We start from the raw sequence: 18,739 nt of genomic DNA on the forward strand, positions 1-18,739 counted from the left end.
TCAGTTTTGAGGACAATAATAACAGTCTATTTTGAGCAAGTTGAGTTAGAAATGTTTGAGGAACATTCCTTTGGGAATATTCAACATTTAGACATTTGGTGACTTAGGTTTGGAACTCAGGAGATATTCTAGAGCTGGGATATATAGATTAGAGAGTCAGCTGCATAGAGGTGATAATTCAGTCATTGGAAACTGATGGACACAGACAAAAAGACAGACAGAGAGAGATAAAAGCAGAGAAGACTAGCATGGAGGTTTAAAGCATACCCACAGTTAAGAGACATGACACAGATAATTTTCTGGGGAAAAAATACAGAGAACTTCTTATTTTTCTATTTTTTTATTGAATAATGAACCTAAAAACTTTTATATAGTGATTCACAATTTCCAAAGTGCTTTTCTCACAACAGGCCTATGAAATAGGTGATTCAGTTAAATATCATCCCCATTAGACAAATGCAGAAACTGAGGATCCAAGCAGTTATGTGACTTCCCCACAGTGTCAGATCCTAAAAGAAAGTCCAAATTTTCTGAGTCTGAGGCCAAAGTTTTTGACATTGTATTATACTGCTTCTCAAAATTACATTATGAATATTATTATTTCTAATCTGTAAATAAGCTGTAACGCACATCCAATACTAAATTACATTGTAACATTTGCAGTTTGCATATGCTTTATGTTTTTTTGACAATATTTTAGCAAAACTGATGTGAGAATCTAATATTTTAAATTTTCATCTTTTAATTTAGTTGACTCCAACATTCTTTTATTATGTACAACTACATGCAAAGCATAGTAATTCATTTCCTCCCAATACTTCCCATCAGCCAACATAGAGAAGGAAAATATTCCTGGAGGTGAGCTCAAAGTTTTGTTTCAAAAATTCCTTTGGCTTAGCAACATGGCAGATGCCATTCTTTTCATGAGGAAAAAAAAAATAAACCTATAGTCAAAGACTTCAGCTGAGCTGAAAATGTTAAGAAGGCAAAAAACTCCATAGTAAAACTCCAGCAAACTCCATAGTCACTCACCCATAGAGACTGTGTCTGGTGAAATCCAGTGAATCTACAAGCCCAAGCCACATATAAAGGAAACAGGGAGTTGGCTCAATTGAAGATAAAAAGTGACTCTCAGGAAGATGTTGATGACCCTACTATGTTGAAGATTTCATTTTCAGAAGAGTCCCCTGGCTGCATACAGTACCTACTGGGTGCCCCTCCATTCATGTGCCTTCCCCATGAGTTACCCCATGGGTCTTCTGGCCATATATGTCCTCTATGTGAGAGACACTCCATAACATACTCTGATCATGCATATTCTGTACTTATGCCCCTTCATGAATATCCCCTGACCACATGTTCCCTCCTCACAAAAATCATGTATATTTCTTATCCTATACCCTGATTATATATATTCCCTATATGTATATTTCTTCTCACTTATTTCCAATGTTTGTCCATTTTTCCTACTGATAGTATTAAAAATTTGGGAGAGCACACTTGACAAAGATGGTTTTGCCATTTCCTTCTCCAATCTATCACCATTTATCAGCATTGTCTACTATGACCTTCCTGCATGGCACAGCTCATAGTTTCACTGAGCTATGCAAACCTCTGATAAAAGGAATGTTATTTGAGAACATTAAAAGGGAAAATCAAGATCTCTAAAATGTAGACAAAGATCACATGAACACTTTGGCTGCCATATCGTGCTGTTGAATCACTTATGAATACTTCAGCCCCACTAAAAATCCCAAATGCTTTTTTAGAGAATTATTATCTAGTAATGCTTACTCCATCTCATTCTGATGAAGTTGATATGTTTTTGACCAAATGTAATACTTAGAATTTATCCTGATTAAAGTCCTCTTAATGGATTCAGCATAACATTCTATTCTGTTCTGCATATATCTTTGGATATTTTCCAAACACATTAGCTATTCCACTTAGTTTTTTGTTCTATCTACAAACTTGATAAACAGATCACATATGCTTTATCCAAGTCATGGGAAAATATTAAATATTATTAATAGCTATTTCTTACTTTTGTCTATATGGAAAATATAAAAGACTCTTTCAAATGCATTTCTAAAATTCAGGTAAATTTTATCTACTAGATTCCCCCAATATACCAGTCTGGCAGCTCTGTCCAAAAAAAGAAATGAGTTTAACTTGTTCTGAATGAAATCATTTTGAATCTTTAAAATTAGAGGTACCTTTCTCTTTATGGACACTAATCAACCATTGATAGTAAATTCTAGAATCTTGCCATAACTCAAAATTCAGCTTATTAGAATATAGTTTGTATTCCAAAGTCCAGTCCAATATGGACGTCTTGTTACCCTTTTCTACATATTCCAATTTTTCTTGCCTCTGTGCATTTGTTCAAGTCTTTCCTTTTGTTGAATATATTGTCCATCCTTGTTGCCAATTGAAATTCTACCCATCATTTAAAATCAAGGCAGAGTATTATCTTCTACCAGCAATTCTCCCTAGAACTTACCAATCAATAATGACCTTCCCCTCATCAGACTTTACTTAGCCTTTTGCAATCCTCCTATGCACTTGAGCATTTTTCTACATCACAATTAATTGTTTTTTGTGTCTTACCCCATAAATCTATAAGTTCAGGAGCTTTATGTGAATTTATAATCTCTCACAGCACTTTTCATATAGTAAATAATAACAAATTTTTAATTTATTACTCAAGAGAAATCTTAAAAATGTTTAATTGTGTATTTTAGGTATTTTATAAATATTTTAATTTTGTTTAGGATTGTAGCTTAGTAAAACATGATGAATTTAAGGGGTTAAATTTCTGAGTGTATACATCTTAGGGATTCTACAACAGTTACTCTTCACATCTTCCTTCCCACCTTATTCTCATCATGCTTCAACTAAACAAGTCATGCTTAAGCATGTGTTGATCTCTGGAATGTTAAAATAGCACATCTTGGATACAGAGGTGATAAAATTGCCGGCAATCTGAATGAAATATTAAATTTCAAATGAAAAATTTTATACTAGTTTGCATACAAAATGATCAAAATTAAAAAAAAATTTTTTCTCCTCATAAAACTCAATATAAATCACAGTTGTTCAATATCATTTTGTAAATTTTCTTTTTTTTGTACATTTCAAAGGTCATATGGCATAATGGAAAGAAAGTTAATTTGTCTCAAAGCCTAGAAGATCTAGGTTCAAATTTTACTTCTGATGCACACTGAATGTGTATTGCTGGGAAAGGGACTTAACCTTTCAGTGCTCCAAGGAACTCACAAAGATTATAAATTACAGCAAAAGTATAGAAAATAGTGACATTGGTTGAAGGTGTTCTCTCACCTGGGATTTCCCTATGCCAGTAGTATGACAGTCCAGTCTTCATTTTTACTTATATTCCTAAATATGAAAAGATTCATTTATATTTGTAAGAAAGGATAATCACAAAGCCCCTGTAAGTCTTGCTGTATATGCTAAGGAGATTGGAGAGACAGTAACTTGCTCCTTGGATTTAGCTTTGTTTTTTATACCTGTTTTCCATGTTCTCTCCCACTCACTTTACATGAAAGGGCAAAAAAGAGTGTGGGATTGAAAAAGTTGGGGGGGAGGTCTTTGGAGCTATTTGGTAATTATTAGGCCAAAGACAGATTTTTAACCAAGTATATATTGAAAGTCTTCAAAGGTCAAAATTGAAAGATCTTTGTAATGGTCAGCATAAATTAGAATGAGGATATCTGTGGACACTCTAACTCAGAAACCAGAAAGTTCAGGGTAAATGAAAATTAAGTCTGAAGGCATTATCTTGCTGGAAGGATTCTGCTTAGTTTATAGGGCAAGGATTCTCTTGTTAGGAATAGAAAAGTCTTTTAGACAAGACTTTGGAAAAGAAGAGACTAGTCATTTCACAAAAGGAAAACATTAAGAAGTGTTTATTTTTTTAATCTAAGGAGATTTATTCTTGATTTTATGGAGGAGATAAGAGTGACTGCTTTCCTAAAAGTTTTGTTTCAAAAATTCCTTTGGCTTAGCAACATGGCAGATGCCATTCTTTTCATGAGGAAAAAAAAATAAACCTATAGTCAAAGACTTCAGCTGAGCTGAAAATGTTAAGAAGGCAAAAAACTCCATAGTAAAACTCCAGCAAACTCCATAGTCACTCACCCATAGAGACTGTGTCTGGTGAAATCCAGTGAATCTACAAGCCCAAGCCACATATAAAGGAAACAGGGAGTTGGCTCAATTGAAGATAAAAAGTGACTCTCAGGAAGATGTTGATGACCCTACTATGTTGAAGATTTCATTTTCAGAAGAGTCCCCTGGCTGCATACAGTACCTACTGGGTGCCCCTCCATTCATGTGCCTTCCCCATGAGTTACCCCATGGGTCTTCTGGCCATATATGTCCTCTATGTGAGAGACACTCCATAACATACTCTGATCATGCATATTCTGTACTTATGCCCCTTCATGAATATCCCCTGACCACATGTTCCCTCCTCACAAAAATCATGTATATTTCTTATCCTATACCCTGATTATATATATATTCCCTATATGTATATTTCTTCTCACTTATTTCCAATGTTTGTCCATTTTTCCTACTGATAGTATTAAAAAATTTGGGGAGAGCACATACCAAATTTATTGGAAATTGTGTGATTTCATTGAATGCCTTGGATTTGACTGTCCTCTGACTACCCATCAGTAGAGGTTCATGAATTATGTAGATTTTTACTGGATGAGATCACAGAAGACCTTGAACCTGGATTGCCTTCTGTTTAGGAATTGCCCTGAAGGTTGAGTGGTGTCCCTCAGAATCAATAAATATGATATTCTATTTTTTGGGAACTAAGACTTGTCAAATTTCTGTTATTTATAACAGCATATAAATAGTTAATCAATATGTACCAGTATATTGTTAATACAGAGACAAAAAACCCCAGTACCTCTAATGAGCTGAAAATGATGAGCATGAATATTAATAAATAGGTATAAACTATATACAAAGAAAATAAAAGATAAACACCAGGTAATTTGCGGGAGACTCACTAATAATAGTTGGGGGAAATCAAGAAAGGTTTAATATTAAAAACAAGCAGTTGAATTGAACTTTGAAGAAAGGCAAGAATTTTAAAGGTAAAAGTGAAAACACAATGTATTCCAGACATGAGGTTCAGTCTTTACAGAGACATAGAAATAGGCTGTGTATGATGGACAGAAAGCAAACCAAGTTGACTGGTCTAAAGAATGCAGGAAGAGGAATAATGTGCTATAAGTCTAGAAAGGTAGGCTAGAGTAAAATTATAAAGTCTTCAAATGCTTATCAGAGAAGTTTGTATTTTAGGCATTAAGGAGCTATTGAAAATTCTGTAGCAGGGGAGTAACAAGATTAGAGGTGTGATTTTGGAATTCATTTAGGTAACTTTAAAGAAGATTGAAAAAGTGTAAAACCAGATGTAAAAAGAGATCAAATAGGAGGGTTTTTTCACATTGGTTAGAGAGGTAAAAAAAGATGTAACTAAGGTGTTGTCATTGGAATGAATACTATATGATGGATTTGAAAGGCATCATAAAGGAAAAATTAACAAGACAAATACTTGAATAATACAGATAATAATTTGGAATAATTCAAAGATTATTTCAAATATTTGTGTGACTAGAAGGATGATGATACTCCTATGGTGCTAATATACAAAAAAAACCACTCTGCCTCTAATGAACATACAGTATGTGGAAAGAGACTATATATCTATCTGTAGGTAGATAGATAGATATAGATATAGATATAGATATAGATATAGATATAGATATAGATATAGATATAGATATAGATATAGATAGATATGGCTATAGATATGGCTATAGATATGGCTATAGATATGGATATGATATGATATGGATATGGATATAGAGATAGATATAGATATAGATATAGATATAGAATACAGATATAGAATACATCAAAAATGCATACTACTAATCAAAATAGGAAATTTATAAATATCATCTAAAATTCAACTAATGTTGACTAGGAGCTGAAAAATGGGTAAAAAGTTTGCTTTGATGCTTATTTAAGGCTAAGTGACCATTTTTCTTGTATGCTGAAGAGGAATTCTTGTTCAGGTCTGAATTCAGGTCTCTGGAATCCTCATTAATGTTGATATTATTGGATTTTGTTCCTGAAGCATTATTTTTTTAGATATCAAAACACAGAATTGTTTCTCAAGTCAGAGTATTTGTTCACAATCCTACAGCTTATATATCAAAATAATGATGCTGAATGGTATGGGGCAATGAAATAGGAAATGTAGGGAAAAGGGATCAGTTTGAGGACAATAATAACAGTCTATTTGAGCAAGTTGAGTTAGAAATGTTTGAGGAACATTCCTTTGGGAATATTCAACATTTAGACATTTGGTGACTTAGGTTTGGAACTCAGGAGATATTCTAGAGCTGGATATATAGATTAGAGAGTCAGCTGCATAGAGGTGATAATTCAGTCATTGGAAACTGATGGACACAGACAAAAAGACAGACAGAGAGAGATAAAAGCAGAGAAGACTAGCATGGAGGTTTAAAGCATACCCACAGTTAAGAGACATGACACAGATAATTTTCTGGGGAAAAAATACAGAGAACTTCTTATTTTTCTATTTTTTTATTGAATAATGAACCTAAAAACTTTTATATAGTGATTTACAATTTCCAAAGTGCTTTTCTCACAACAGGCCTATGAAATAGGTGATTCAGTTAAATATCATCCCCATTAGACAAATGCAGAAACTGAGGATCCAAGCAGTTATGTGACTTCCCCACAGTGTCAGATCCTAAAAGAAAGTCCAAATTTTCTGAGTCTGAGGCCAAAGTTTTTGACATTGTATTATACTGCTTCTCAAAATTACATTATGAATATTATTATTTCTAATCTGTAAATAAGCTGTAACGCACATCCAATACTAATTACTTTGTAACATTTGCAGTTTGCATATGCTTTATGTTTTTTGACAATATTTTAGCAAAACTGATGTGAGAATCTAATATTTTAAATTTTCATCTTTTAATTTAGTTGACTCCAACATTCTTTTATTATGTACAACTACATGCAAAGCATAGTAATTCATTTCCTCCCAATACTTCCCATCAGCCAACATAGAGAAGGAAAATATTCCTGGAGGTGAGCTCTGATAATTTTCCAAAAGAAAACAAAGCAGAGAATTGAGGTCATTATCCAGCTCCTCCCTATTTCTACCTCTCTGTATTCCATGTACTTGAGGATTCTAATACATGATATCATCAGTGTGAAGACCCTATATTGTTGACAAATGCCACCATTCCATACTTGTCCTACTTCACAATTCTTATCCATATGTTCAAAACAATTCTATGTAAAGCGTCTACTCAAGATTCCAGAAATCTTTTCCCACGTCACTCTCTTTGCTCTCTTATTTTCAACTTTTGTTCATTTCAAGCAGGAAAATATCTTTTCCCCTAATACTGCTTACTACTCTTTTTGTTCCATCAATAAAAGAAAGCAAAACAAAAACACCCCTTAACTGTGACTAAGTTAGTGCTAACAATTGGAATGAACTGCCTTCCTGTCTCACTTCTGAATCAAAGGAGTAAACTATACTTTTTGTAGTAAACATAGGCATAATTTTTAAAGTTCCATAAATCTCTTAGACTTTGCAAAGTATGTAGAAGTCCCCGATAGTATCATACAAAAGTACCCATCAACCTTCTCATCTTCTAGTTTATATATTTTAATATACATTGTCTTGAGTATTTCAAATAAAATTTGTAAATTTTTTTCTTATTTAATTATATTTCATTTCAAGTTTATCTAATTATTTGTATTGTAATCAAATTGTTTCCCACTCTTTTTTTGCTAAGGATATATAATATAAATTATACATTATGGAATCAGAAGGTATTTCATCATCTGGCTCAAAATTGAAATGCAATGTCTAATATTATTTTTATGGGAGGGGAAAGCAATATGATCTTACATCTAAGCAACTGAATGACAACTGAAATTTTGGAACACAAAATGTTTGTAAGTTGAAGAATGTTTGTCATTTGACTTCCAGTTTGGGGTGGTAGAAAGTGACCTGGAATAGAAATTAAGAGATCTCTATCACAATCCAGCTACTATGTAGCTATGTGACCTTGGTAAGTCATCTTATGTCTTGGATATTCAGTTTCTTTTGCAAAATAAGGATCTCGGGCTAGATGACAACTAACCCTTTGTGGATACGTGATCATAACAACTCAAAAGGGTTGAACCTAATTACATAGAAAACGAAGAGTCTGTTGGCCATACCATAACATGCAATTGGATGGACAATTTGTACAGCTAGTCTGTTTTTAATTCATTTACACAAGTGTTTGTTAAGTATCTACTATGGATGAGGCATTGTGCCTTATGTACTACAAATCTTGTATAGAAACTACAGCTAGAGAATGCATGAGGCTCTTAATTCAGAAGGAAATAGATAATTGATTATATTGCATTTAAGATATCAATAACCCACAAGCTTCCTCTGAAACAAAGCTCATCTTATTAACATCAATATTTTTCTATGTATGGTATATGCCTGTGAATCATTCCTCAAAGACTACATCAAAGACTACCATCTCTGAAAGTTCCAAATTGTAGGTCAGACAAAAAGCAATAGAAAGATGCATGGTAGCCACAATTAGATAGCCAAGAAAATTTACATGCAAGAAGTTGCCTAAAAGATATTAGAGAACTCTACAACTGGGAAAGGAATGGGGGAGACATAAAGAACAAGGGATAACCTTCATGTGGATCCCTATAATCTTAAGAGATCTAAGAAGTATAGACCACAGGATAGATTCCACATGGAAGATTTATGGAATGGAATGAACAAGAATCATGAGAAAGGTACAATGTATTTCAGCATGCACTCCAAAGGGAATAATCTGAGATTGTATATATTTTGATATATCAAAATATGGTTTTCATATATGACTTGAGAAATTAGCTTTACTATTTCATTTGTTTTATTCCAAGATATTTTTGTGTTTAGGACCTTATCATCTACTTAGTCTATTGTAGAATGTAGGGTTGATATAAGATTATTGTAGTCATTAAGTATTTTCTATTCAAAATAAATAATCTATTTAATAAGATAAAATGAGATATTTAGTCTTTGAATATTTAGAAGAAAAGTGATTAGCTACGTAACTGAATAATCTGTTTGTTATAGAGCGAGATTATAACTGCCTTTGGTTCCTTGATTTCTTCGTTCTACAAATTGTTGTTCAAATTGAACAAATATTCTTAAGCACCTACTTTGTGCAAAGCAAAATCCTAGGGATACAAATTTTAAAATGAAATTTCCTTGCCCTCTAGGGGTTTACATCCAACTGCTGTCACAACATCAATGAAACCTGTTACGTAGGTTTAGACTGTCCATATGCTACTCTATGCTATTATTATAGCCTATCACAATGCTTTGATTATGATCTTTTACCTTCTAGGAATTTTTTCAGAGTATCCTTCACGTCTGTGTTCCTGAGACTATAAATCAGTGGGTTTAGCATGGGAATGACTAGGCTATAAAAGACAGAAACCACTTTGTTGTATTTCCAGGAATTTCCTGCTTTGGACTGCCAGAGGTACATGAAGAAGAGAGTCCCATAGAAGATGATGACCACTGTCAGATGGGAGGCACAGGTAGAGAAGGCTTTGCACTTACCCTCAGAAGAATGGATCTTCAGAATGGAAACCAGGATGCAAATATAGGAAATAAGAATAGTTAGAAGGGAACTAGTGAGATTCAAAGCCGAGAAGATCAAGAGCTGTTTCTCTTTAGAGTGAGTGTCTGAACAGGACAGTGCCAGAAGTGGTGGGTCAGCACAGTAGAAGTGATGGATAATGTTGGAATCACAAAAGGATAACTGGAAAGTGAGAATGGTCTGTATTATTGAGTTCAGGAAACCATAGGTATAGACGCCAATCACCAACTCACTACAGACCCTTTTGGTCATGATGGCTGTATAAATTAGAGGATTGCAAATAGCCATATAACGATCATAGGCCATCGTGGCCAAGAGGAAACATTCTGTTGTGGCAAAAGCACTTGAGAAGTACAACTGCGCAAAGCATCCTGAGAAGGAAATGGTTTTCTTTCTCACAATTAAGTTTTGTAGCATCTTGGGGCCAATTGAAGATGAGTAACAGAGATCAATAAAGGCAAGGTGACTAAGAAAATAATACATGGGAACATGAAGTCGGGAATCAAGCTTGATTAGGAGAATCATCCCAAGGTTTCCAATGAGAGTGATGAGGTAAATTGCTAGGAAAACGACAAAGAGGGGAACCTGAAGCTCTGGACGATCTGTGAATCCCATGAGGACAAATTCTGTCACAGTGGTATGATTTCCTCGGACCATTTCTTTCTGGAACTTTTCTCTGTTGCCAAAAAGAAGGAATTTGTATTTAAATATGTTCTACCAGATAGCAAAAGATGATGAAAAGTGATTTTGCATTTTTATGTTATATCAATGGCAAAAGCTAAGGTTTAAAAGACCCTTCATAATCCCATGGATTTTATTCTATCTCATTCTTCAAATATAGGGATTGGTAGAGGGAACTGTTGGATTATGAAACTTCCTCTTTCAATTCGGACAATTTCAATTATTCATCCAAGGAATGGCTTGGGTACCATTTCCTCTTTAAAGCCCTCTCTAATTCCTCCAATTTCTCAAGCCATTCTGTTTGACCTATACCATATCTCCTATAATTATATTGATAATGACAACTCATGCTTACATGGGAAATACTGAGAGATAGGTAATATAAATATTATCCTTGTTCTTCAGATGAAGAAGGATCAGTAATTTGCCTAAATTTACATAACTAGTGGATCTTATTGCTAGGGGCTTGAACCCATGCTTTCTTTCTTCAAGGTCAATGTTGCTGCTTCCTCTCTTATATATTTATATTATAAATTATATTCTAAAATAATTATATTTTAAACTCCTATTTTATTTATTTATGTATATCTCATCCCTCATTTTCTTTACTGCTGAACTAAAAGTTTCTGGAGAACAAGACAAACTATCAATTAAAAAACTCTTTGTTATCTCCTCACACAGTAAGAAACTTTCAAATATCAAATAGATTGTTGAAAAATATCTATGGAATTAAATTTAAATTTTTCCTGGGGAAGAGAAATTTTATTTTTGGTCAACATTTATTGTAATTTTATGACTAAAGGAGACTTCATTTATAATCTTCACTCAAAATAGTTGCCCAAAGCATTTTGAACATTTCTAACCATACAGTGGCAAAGGTTAGACCATAGGAAATGGAGAAAAATCTTTATACATTGTGAAATAAGAAATGGAAAATACCTATCACTTTTGGGGGTATCTTGTTTATGATTGATGGAACTTGGGTTTACTTCGTTATTTTTCTCTCAAACTAATAACTTTACTAAAAATCATGAACTTTTTAGACATTTGAGATGAAGGATTTAACTCTGCATAATGATCTAAACATATTTTTCCTCAGAAAATATGTTCTTGATTTTATACCATTGAAATCCAAGAAAATGAGAGAGTTTATAATGGTATATTTGATGCCAAATCCTACCTTTACTGATTGCCCAAATTTATGACCCTGAGGAAATCCTTCCTCTCTATGAGTTATATATATTTTGCATACCTTATCAGGCTAGAAAGTCCGCTACTGGGAGTTTCTTATTCTGAGGGAAAAAAAATAGATGAATCAATAAGATTTCATAAGTATTTAATATGAACCAGGCATCATGGTTAGGATACAGAGAAGGACAAAAACATCTAGAGCCCTCAAAAATATTCTACTGAATCTTAGATAATCTAGATCAAATAATTTTCCTGTCTTCAAAGACATGTTGCATCATAATATAACTATCCCAGAATTATAGTTAAGTCTGTTTGTATTCTCTCTATGCCTTAACATTTGCATTAAAAATTATATTTTACTGAAATTGGAGATAGGGGAATTTGATTAAATTCTAAATACTTTTGTTGAGCTAACCATGTACATGAGCAGTATGTGAAACCGAATAAAATTCTAATGTTCATTTTAAAAATTATTTTTCAACCAAGAAACCAGTTAAACAATATTTATTGTGTTCCTTCTTCCACTTACTAGCTATGTAATTCTGAGTTAGTCAACTTCTCTGAGGCTAATAATGATAATAATAATGATAATGATGATGATGACCTACTTCACAAGGTTGTTGAGAGGAAAATGCTTTGTAATTTAACTATGATAATACCTATGTTAATTATTTTATTGAATCAAAAATGAAATATTTCTTCAATATCAAATGTGGAAGAAATTAGAACCATTTTTTTTCTCAGACAAATGCCTGTGAAAGTTCGGTAGTAGGTACCTTTCTTCACTGTCTGTCTTGGTAAAGACATCAGCTATTAACATCAACTATTGCCTTCTCAGATTGGAACTAGACATACCATGGATTACAGAAGAATCCCAAGGATCATTTTTAAATGTTCAATTTTTGTTCAATTATCAGCTTTCTGCCTTAGAGAAAATTCTTGATACTTAACTTCTCTAAAAAAAGTTTCCTTATCTGTTTAAAAAAATGAGGGTAATGATAGCACCCACCTCAGAGAATTACTGTAAGACTCAAATTAGATAATATGTATAAAGTGCTTTATAAATTATAAATTGTTGTAACAATAGGCTGTAATTTTAACCATATTTGAAAATCAACATTTTAGAGTGATGAGATCATATTCTATGTTTTTTTAATAAATTATTTTAGGCAATGGGGTTGTGACATGCTCAAAGTCATAAAACTATGCAATTATTAAGTGTCTGAGGTCGGATTTGAACTCAGATCCCCCTAACTCTGGGGCTAGTGCTCTATCCACTGCACCACCTCACTGCCCCTCTGTGTTTATTTTTGTTTAATTAAATCAAGTGACACTCATTGCTGATGTGTATGTAAGTATTCATTCCTATTTACAATTCATTTTTTGGTCATGTAATTACATCAGTAGCAAAATAACTATATTTAGAGATAGAAGAGCTGAGTTCAAACCATGCCCCTTGTAATTTTTGCTCTGTATGACTTTGGGCAAGTCAATTCTTATTTTTAGCCTAATTTTCCTCCTCTTTAAAATGAGGGGCTTACCTTAGTTGACCCTGAGGTCTCTTCCAGATCTGAATCTAGGATTCTATTTATCCTTTCATTTTATGATTTTGATTTTTTTGTTCAAACATTACTTCCAAGAAGCAAAACCACCCAGGGAAAATGTTTCCTAATTATAAAACTACTCTTACACCATTAGTCATGAATGATCTAACAAATGGTGTTGGATTTTCTCATTTTAGTGTATTTGCTAACTCTCATTGATCTCTTTCTTCAGAAATAAAGTAAAGCTTCATGAATCAACTCCATTTGATGATGAATTTCTAAGTTTTATTTCATTAGTCATACTAAAAGTACCATGTCTACTTTCCACAAATAATATGGCAAAGAGAAAAGTCATATTCACATAGTATTTCCCCTTGTGCTTTCTCCAAAGGGAAGAATAAACTTTGATTTTTTATGAAATAATAATAGCCAATTTTCATATAGCACTTTTCAGTTTACTTTGTACTTTCTTCACAACACCTCTTCAAGTTAGGAAGTACAAGTGTTAATATTCCCATTTTATGGATAAGGAATCCAAGATTCAGAGAAGAGTAATAACTTACAGAAAGTCATGCAAATCATTCAGTGTCATGGCCAAGATTCAAATTAAAGCCCTCTGACTACAAGTTCAATGATTTTTCCCATTCTTCCAGTTGCCTCTGATGTGGGAATACCAATAATAATCACTATCATAAATGCTAAAATAATGAAAACAATAATTTACATTTAGGTAGGACTTTACAGTTTGCAAACTGTAGAAAATCAGATGATTAAGGCGACAATCCCAGTTATTTTATTCATTACTTTGAAGATTATATCTCTCTGGCAATCTGGTTCCTCTTTCTTACAATGAAGCAACTTCTAAGGTCCCATCTAGTTCTACAAAGCTCACGATTCTAGAAGTGAATCTTGTCAAAGATTCCAATAACAACTTTATAGTCCCCTCACTCTTTTCTAGTTGTAAGAGAAGTAAAACTTGTCCTAAATAGTAGCATCAGGACCAAGTTGTCCACTCGCTATTAGTAAACACAGAACCCAAGTGCTTCTCTCTTCTGACCCATGATTTTCTCTACTCACAAGGTACAAGAGCCATAAGGATGATACAACTCACCAACCACCTATAGGAAGAAAGTTAGATAAGCTTCCCAGACTGCATTTAGCACGTCCACTTGGTGTAATTCCAACAGAACAAATTGACTTCTTCATGTCTGAATGGAAAGCTTTATTTGTCCCTTACGCACAAGCAAACCCTCGAGTATTTGTAATGGCAAATGTATAATGAGTTTGTTATTCCAAAGCTTTCTCTCTACCAAGGGAACAGTTTATTAAGAGTTTGTTGGGGGTACTTTATATTGGTTTTAAAAGACCCTGAGGATTTGAAATCCCTGAATCATTTCCAGCTAGAGGCATAATGCCAGTAGTAATATTTTTGCACCAACATCCTAGCATCATTCATGTATAGCCCTGGGACTATAGTCAAAAAGACTTCAGAATGATGTTGCTAGTTCAGACTCCTGAGGAAAAGAACTATCAGCCTAGCTGAGCATGAGGGTAGATGCCTAGTCCTGATGGAATAATACATTTGGAAAAGGAATGTAGGCAAAGGTCAAGAAACTTTTTTTTCCATGACAAGGCCCAACGCCATCTTGGGCAGCAGTTTCCAACCAGTAGTACACCTGTCCCTAGGGCACAGGAAAAACTGTTTGATAATTACCTATGTTTATATATTAAAATATTTCTGATGCTCTGGAATTATTTTCAATCAATAAAGTTGCAATTTTTTGGTAGGCACTTAGGAAAAAATGATTCCTTCTCTACATATGCATGGTAAACTCTAGAACTGATTTTCTTTCATTGAATGGGGGATACTGGCCATTTACTTAAAGGTCAAGGTGTTCAGGTGCTGAAAGAGACGGAGAGAGCTGCTCTAAGAAGTCTTTATCAGGTTGAAGAGGATGTGGACAATGGAACAAATGTATGTAGGATATTTTAAAATAATTTCACTTTTGTCAAAATGAATGTTGGATTTCAGGATTTCAGAAGCAATTAAAAAAGTTGCATTATTATTGCATTATTAAAAAAGTTTCTTTATTATAGAAAATTTTCAAAAATTATACAAAAGGTCATAGAATGAAATACACATTGTATTTGCTTCTGTGGAATAAGGCCACAGTTCTTAGTTAAAACATTACTGATTCCAGCTTCAATTGGTCTCCCAAGTGAGCATCTACCACATAAGTCACAGGGCTTTTCAGTGGCATGAGACCCCTTTTAACAGTGGGTCTAGTCAATAAGTTAGAAATTTGAGCTCTGACTCTGAGACTTAATAGCTTGAATGAATTTTTGTATGAGGAAAAAAAGAGCAAAAAGATAGCTTTTATAAAATTCAAGAAAAAAGGTAATTTTTCCTTAACCATCAGCCTATATTTATAGATATTAAAAACATGCATCCTTAGTCATGTTTTTAGCACAGTTTGCAAAGGAATCAGTACTGAGGACCACAGAAAGCCTGAGACTTAAAACTGAGATTACCCCACCTCTGGTCTGGGGCAAAAATATAGCATAATGATAATCTTTAGGTGCCCTCCCTCCCAAATAAAGGCAGCTTCTGTGAATCTACCCATTACTAATAGATAATCTGAACAGCAAATAAACATTTTCTCCATTTGCATATTCAGCAACACATCAAATCAAGGAGGAAATAGAGCAAGTTCATATTGCAAAGCTAAACACAGTCAAAGCACCCCAGACCCAAGGAGGCTTCTCTCCTTGAGGTAGGATGGGAATGGCAGGAGTGATGAGTAGAGACAGACCAAGATAGGGAGAAAGAGACAGAGATTAGGGAGGGTGAAGGAGAAAGGAAGAGGAAAAGGAGGAAGATATAAGAAAGAGAATCTCTAAAGAATATCACATTGTGGGGGGAGGCTAGTAAACTCTGATGGTAATCTGTGTTAAAAGAATTGAAAATATGATGGTCTTCAATACTACACATTGTACAATGGATGGAATATTGGAATTGGAGTCAGGAAGAACTAAGTTTGAACTCTTACCTCAAACATTCATAGGTAGGGTCTGTCTCATTTTTGTCTGTATATTCCCAGCATATATTGCCTGGTATTCATTAGGCAATTAATTCTTGCTGGCTGATTGACTGATTGGTTGCTTATGGGAATAGGAGAGAATGATTTGATATCCTGGAAGCATTTTACTTGAAATTAAATATAGAGAGGATTTTCATGTTGATAGAGTTCATAAATTTGCAAGAACAGTTAGGTGATATAACAGATAGAGTGCTGGGCTTGAAGTCAGAATACTCATCTTTTGAGTTTAAATCTGACCTCAGACACAAGTTGTATGACCCTGGGCAAGTCACTTAACTCCAGTTTCTCATCTGCAAAATTACCTAGAGAAGGAAATGGGAAACTACTCCAGTATCTTTGTCAAGAAAACTCCAAATGGGATCATTAGCAGTCAGACATGACTGATATGAATTTGCATGAATTGGCAGATCCTGTATCTTAGCACAGTTTATTCCCTTAGGAACAAATGGTGCATTCTAATTATTGGAGATACTAATACTTGAGCTTTTTAAAATAAACTTTGGCAAAAAGGGGTGAAATGAAGAAACTCTGCTGTTAAAAACAAAATAGTGCTGAAGTGAAACTCATGGCCTTGGGCTTATCCCAAGAACATCAGATTTCATTGTCCAGCCGAGGTCATATGTTAACAGATTGAGAGATTTTGGGTGATGGTAGTGGTGGTGGTGGTGGTGATGGTGATAATGTGTGTGTGTGTGTGTGTGTGTGTGTGTGAGAGAGAGAGAGAGAGAGAGAGAGACAGACAGACAGACAGACAGACAGACAGAGGCAGAGACGGAGAGATAGAGACAGAGACTATTCATGATGGGGGAAGAATATCTGGCTTTATAGAACTAGCTCCTGCAAGTTGGTCTGGCAAAAAGGAAATATATATAGCTTACAGAAATCGTGCTTTGTACAGGTGGGTCAATGAGAACAAATTCCTAACAGTTATTAAAATGACTTTATGGCGTTGTATTCAAGCCCAGTGTTCAATTCTGAGTCAATAGTTCAACTAACTAAATTGGAAAGGAAAGAGTTTTATAAAAAGAGAATGAGGTGCTTGCTATGGTAAAATTTGGAAGAAATGTTTTAAGAGTGCTTTTAAACACCAGTTTTGATCATTTATAGAGTGAATTTTATTCCAGAGATCAACACTATGTGAAATGATTGTAAACTACTTTGTAAATATTATAGTGTTATGTGCATGTTTCCTATGATTATGTTTATTATTATTATTGCCACTTGTAGATTCAGGCACTAATATTCTTTATGAAAAAGTCATGGTCTATTGCTTTATAATTATTTCTTATCTCTTAGAAAAGAGACCCATGAAAGAGAGTTTCTTGAAATATGCCAGTCAAGATTATTGATCATATTTTGTTCTAACTCAGCAAAAGAACTAATCAGGTTTAATTATTTTGCCAGAAAACCCAGGAGGACATGGGTGCATTAATCAATGAATTTGTTTTGCTAATTGAATGGAAAATATATTTATGATTAACAATATATGCCCTTGGACCTGTAGAAGGATAAACTCCTAAGAATCAGTCATGAGCCCAGATACAAATCAGACAGTGTGGAATTAAATTTCAGATTGATGTTTCCAAGATAGCAATGTGTGGTTAGAAAATATTGAAAGGCAGAACACTGACTGTAGAGGCAGAGGGCACAGGTTCAAATCCAGTCTTTTATACTTCCATTGTGACTTGGGACAAAATCATTTAACTTCCCTAGACATCAGCTTCCTTATCCCTAAAGTGAATGTTAGACTGGAGGGCCTCACTGCTCCTTTCTAGTTCATATCTAGGATCCTATAACATTATGGCAAATTTTCTGTCAGTCTATTTGATCCTTATCATGCTGTACATAAATTTGAGGCAAAAAAATACTTTTCTTTATTCAAAGGACATAAAATAGTAAGGGACTCTAAATATCATCTTTTCCAGTTCTTTCATTTTGTAGACAAATGAAATGAGAACCTCAGGGATGGGAAGTGACTTAGATCTGCTGCTAGTAAGTTCAAGAATCAGATCTTGAATCAAGGTATTCTTTCTGCAAATGCAGCATGCTTTCCTTCTGAATACCTGAACTTATCTTTAGGTTCTTCAGGACAAGCCCAGTGATGCACTAGAGATTTGTTCCTGGAGAGCCATTGACATCAGAGGGGCTCATAACAAGATTGACACTGCAACACTGATGAGGGTCAGTCATAGCACTCTGTGGAGACAAGCTACCAAGTCAGAGAGAGGGTAGAATATTCACTGAGTCAGGGATGCTGCACATCAAAGAATTCACAATATCATCTCTTTTCCTGTAGGTCTTCTGTGGTCCATCTGTACCTACCCATTCAAGGATAGTTATCCAACACAGAGAAACTGTCTTACATGAAAATGTTCTGTATTTTATATTTCAAATATCTCTGGTTATAGCTGTAAATTCTGAGGTGTGGGGTTTTAGATATTTGAAGTGTGATTTGGGGAAA

General features: G+C 34.1%; 1 protein-coding gene across 1 annotated transcript; it reads right to left on the bottom strand.

Moving 5' to 3' along the window:
* Nucleotides 1-9,482: 9,482 nt before the first annotated feature.
* On the bottom strand, nt 9,483-10,418 carry LOC141516504 (olfactory receptor 5M5-like). Its single transcript, XM_074227561.1, has one exon. The coding sequence runs from the start codon at nt 10,416-10,418 to the stop codon at nt 9,483-9,485; it is 936 nt and encodes a 311-aa protein (XP_074083662.1).
* Between the last annotated feature and the right edge of the window lie 8,321 nt (nt 10,419-18,739).

The sequence above is a fragment of the Macrotis lagotis genome, chromosome 3 (assembly GCF_037893015.1).
Source record: "Macrotis lagotis isolate mMagLag1 chromosome 3, bilby.v1.9.chrom.fasta, whole genome shotgun sequence".
NCBI classification, from domain to species: Eukaryota; Metazoa; Chordata; class Mammalia; order Peramelemorphia; family Peramelidae; genus Macrotis; species Macrotis lagotis.

Coding starts and splice junctions, on each gene's coding strand:
- LOC141516504 (XM_074227561.1), bottom strand. CDS start 10,418: ATGGTCCGAGGAAATCATACCACTGTGACAGAATTTGTCCTCATGGGA.